This window comes from Triticum aestivum, chromosome 6B (assembly GCF_018294505.1).
Source record: "Triticum aestivum cultivar Chinese Spring chromosome 6B, IWGSC CS RefSeq v2.1, whole genome shotgun sequence".
Lineage (NCBI taxonomy): Eukaryota > Viridiplantae > Streptophyta > Magnoliopsida > Poales > Poaceae > Triticum > Triticum aestivum.
The window spans coordinates 153004774-153007874 of NC_057810.1; the positions used below are offsets into that span (position 1 = coordinate 153004774).

Below are 3101 nucleotides of genomic sequence, written 5' to 3' on the forward strand. Positions count from 1 at the left end.
GGTGCGGTGCGTTGCCACTCTCGTTCGGCACACGCGGCGGGCCACACATCTGATCTTCCCCGGCATTTTTCGAGGGAGCATTTCATTCGGACCTCGACCGCCCGTCTGATTCCGATTCAACCAGAGTTGTACCTGCAATCACGCGCCGCGGAACGAGCCGGCGCTCAACGCACCGTCCACCTTTTAGACTGTGCTACTCTCTAGCTGGCTATGGATGGGAGAATATGGGATCGTATATCAAAAAAGGAGAGGAGAATATGGGATCGTACACTGTGCGAGTGCGTGCGTTTGCTTCCAGCAACCTCCACATGAAGGCGGACGCTGACCCTGGACCCAACCCCGCCCCGAGGGAGTCTAGCCAGAGTCCGTCCCACGCAACACGCCTGGCTGGACGCCTGGATCCAACCCGCCGCCGCACCGAGCAACCGAGCCACAATAATTGGTTGCAGCCAAGCAAGTGCCACTAGCTACGGCAGTTTCCGAGTGTGTGCTAGTGCGGTCGGAGGTCTCTACCTTCCTCCGATCGGGTGCCTGTGGACTGTGGTCGCCAAGCCAGCCATGGCCTCCTTCCCCTCCGTCTCCGTGGCGAGGGCGAGGCCGAGACCCTTCCTCCTGCTGGCGGCGGCGGTGGTCGCGGTGGCGGTGCTCGCGCGCGGCGCCCACGCGCAGCTCTCCGCGGGGTTCTACTCGGCGAGCTGCCCCACCGTGCACGGCGCCGTGCGCCAGGTCATGTCGCAGGCCGTCATCAACGACACGCGCACCGGCGCCGCCATCCTCCGCCTCTTCTTCCACGACTGCTTCGTCAACGTACGTGACACAACACAACACCTTTGATTTCCGGTTCATCCCCTTTGATTGAATTGATCTGAATGGTGGCTCCAGGGCTGCGACGCCTCGCTGCTGCTCGACGACACGGCCACGACGCCCGGCGAGAAGAGCTCCGGCCCCAACGCCGGCGGCTCCACCTTCGGCTTCGACGTCATCGACAACATCAAGACGCAGGTCGAGGCCGCCTGCCCCGGCACCGTCTCCTGCGCCGACATCCTCGCCCTCGCCGCGCGCGACAGCGTCAACCTGGTCAGCCTCCGTCTCCACTCCACACTCATGCTACCAATTCTTCCCCAACACACGGATCGTGAATGAAACACTCGTCGTGCGTGCGTGCATTCAGCTGGGCGGGCCGAGCTGGGCGGTGCCCCTGGGGCGGCGCGACGCGACGGCCCCGGACCCGGACGGGGCGAGGACGCTGCCGGGCCCGGACCTGGACCTCGCCGCGCTCGTCTCCGCCTTCGCCGCCAAGGGGCTCACGTCGCGCGACCTGGCCGCGCTCTCGGGCGCGCACACGGTGGGCATGGCGCGCTGCGTCCAGTTCCGCACGCACGTCTACTGCGACGCCAACGTGAGCCCGGCCTTCGCGACGCAGCAGCGGCAGCTCTGCCCGGCCTCCGGCGGCGACGCCGGCCTCGCGCCGCTCGACCCGCTCACCCCCAACGAGTTCGACAACGGCTACTACCGCAACCTCATGTCCGGCGCCGGGCTGCTGCGCTCCGACCAGGAGCTCTTCAACAACGGCCAGCTGGACTCCCTGGTGCGGCTCTACAGCGCCAACCCCGCTGCTTTCTCGGCCGACTTCGCCGCCTCCATGATCAACCTCGGGAACGTCAGCCCGCTCACCGGGTCCAGCGGGGAGATCAGGCTCGATTGCAGGAAAGTCAATTCTTCTTGATTTACATACATACATACATACAGTAGTACTCCTATATATGGAAGCAACATGTTACTAATTCGTTGATGAAATCGACTAAGCATGACATCGCATCGGAATAGAAATGCGTCAAGCAATTAGTGAATTGATTGATTTATTTATTTTCTTTCTTTCATCATATTGTAGAGCTTTGCTATTTTTAGGAGGATATCATATCTGACGTAACCATTATCCATGATATGAACGATATGAAATGCACATTACATTACATATTTGGTACGTAGAGTACTCTATTTGGTACTTTAGTGTGGCGATCAGTGGCGTGGAAATTTGAAGCTAACAGCAGATCCATGGCCAGTCCAATCAGTGTGACATTGTTTACTCATACGCTGGTTGTGGCAGGGTTGGGCGAGCTCAACCGATCATGGAATAATTGTCCGCTCATAGTACTCGACAAAAGCGTTGCTACATATAAATAGCTGGAAAATGCTGGGCGCGCTCGTGGCTCTCTGATCAGTTGGTGGCGATCCCGTGAAGGAATATTGGCATCTTTTCGTTGTTTCAGAGTCGTAAATAATGTTTTGAGATCTGCGGATAGAGCAGCTGGGGAGCGACGAAAAGGCCCGGCGGAGCGCGTACGTCAAGTCCCTCGGTCATGATTTGGTTCCTGGAATGACCCTGAACCGTCTCGAAAGGGACTTTTCACCCAACAAATGCGGCCCAATTGTCTCTAGTTCTAGCCGTGCTCAGAGCAGCGCTAATCCATTGGATCTAAAATATCTACTCCAAAGAGGGGGAAAGAAAGACCTATATATCAAGACTTGGCGTTGATCATGCCCATAACGGTGAAGATAAGGTGTTGTAGCGCATTATTTGTGTTCTTGTGGACACCATTTTGCAGATAAATTGGTCCAGTTTGCCACTTGTTAAAGTTTGGAAATGGAAGGTCACTCGGCACTCAGGATATTTGCTTTACTTTTTTTTTTTGAGTAAAAGGATATTTGCTTTACTATGGTCACACGGAAGTCTCCCCCGCATGTAGTGGCGGAGCTTGGGCTGAATTTATGGAGGGGCAAATAGGCTAGAGGGATAGGAAACATGTTTTTAGGCTGATTTTAACTCGACATATGGGCTGAATAACCGGGGGGGGGGGGGGGGGGCAATGGCCCAGGCTGCTGTCCACAAAGCTCCGCCTGCATGCATTCCTCGAAGGTGACAAAGCTTAAGTCTCTACTATTAAGAGCATCTCTAACGGACGCGCAACCGAACACAACCGAACAGGGAGCTAAATTATTTTTACAACGTCGAAATAGCTTTTTTGCATGCAGCAAGACACTTGCTCCAGCAGGCGCTGCAAAATATGGCACGACGATATAGCTTCAGCGGCACTGCAAGA

General features: G+C 56.4%; 1 protein-coding gene across 2 annotated transcripts; it reads left to right on the forward strand.

Moving 5' to 3' along the window:
• Positions 1–338: 338 nt before the first annotated feature.
• LOC123136297 (peroxidase P7) lies at positions 339–2714 on the forward strand. 2 transcript variants are annotated; one of them, XM_044555646.1, is made up of 4 exons: positions 339–807; positions 883–1077; positions 1172–1707; positions 2108–2714. In XM_044555646.1, exons 1-4 carry the CDS (start codon positions 559–561, stop codon positions 2136–2138), a joined length of 1011 nt encoding a protein of 336 aa, XP_044411581.1. In that variant the 5' UTR covers positions 339–558; the 3' UTR covers positions 2139–2714. The 2 variants fall into 2 exon arrangements, with proteins under 2 accessions (XP_044411581.1, XP_044411582.1); XM_044555647.1 differs by lacking the exon at positions 2108–2714 and having other exon boundaries at positions 341–807; positions 1172–1975.
• Positions 2715–3101: the final 387 nt, after the last annotated feature.

Excerpts from the sequence above, each read along its gene's own strand:
- LOC123136297 (XM_044555646.1), top strand. The coding sequence starts at position 559 with ATGGCCTCCTTCCCCTCCGTCTCCGTGGCGAGGGCGAGGCCGAGACCC. Across the intron at positions 808-882 it reads TCCACGACTGCTTCGTCAAC|GGCTGCGACGCCTCGCTGCT; the intron begins GTACGTGACACA and ends TGGTGGCTCCAG. Across the intron at positions 1,708-2,107 it reads GAGATCAGGCTCGATTGCAG|GGTTGGGCGAGCTCAACCGA; the intron begins GAAAGTCAATTC and ends TGGTTGTGGCAG.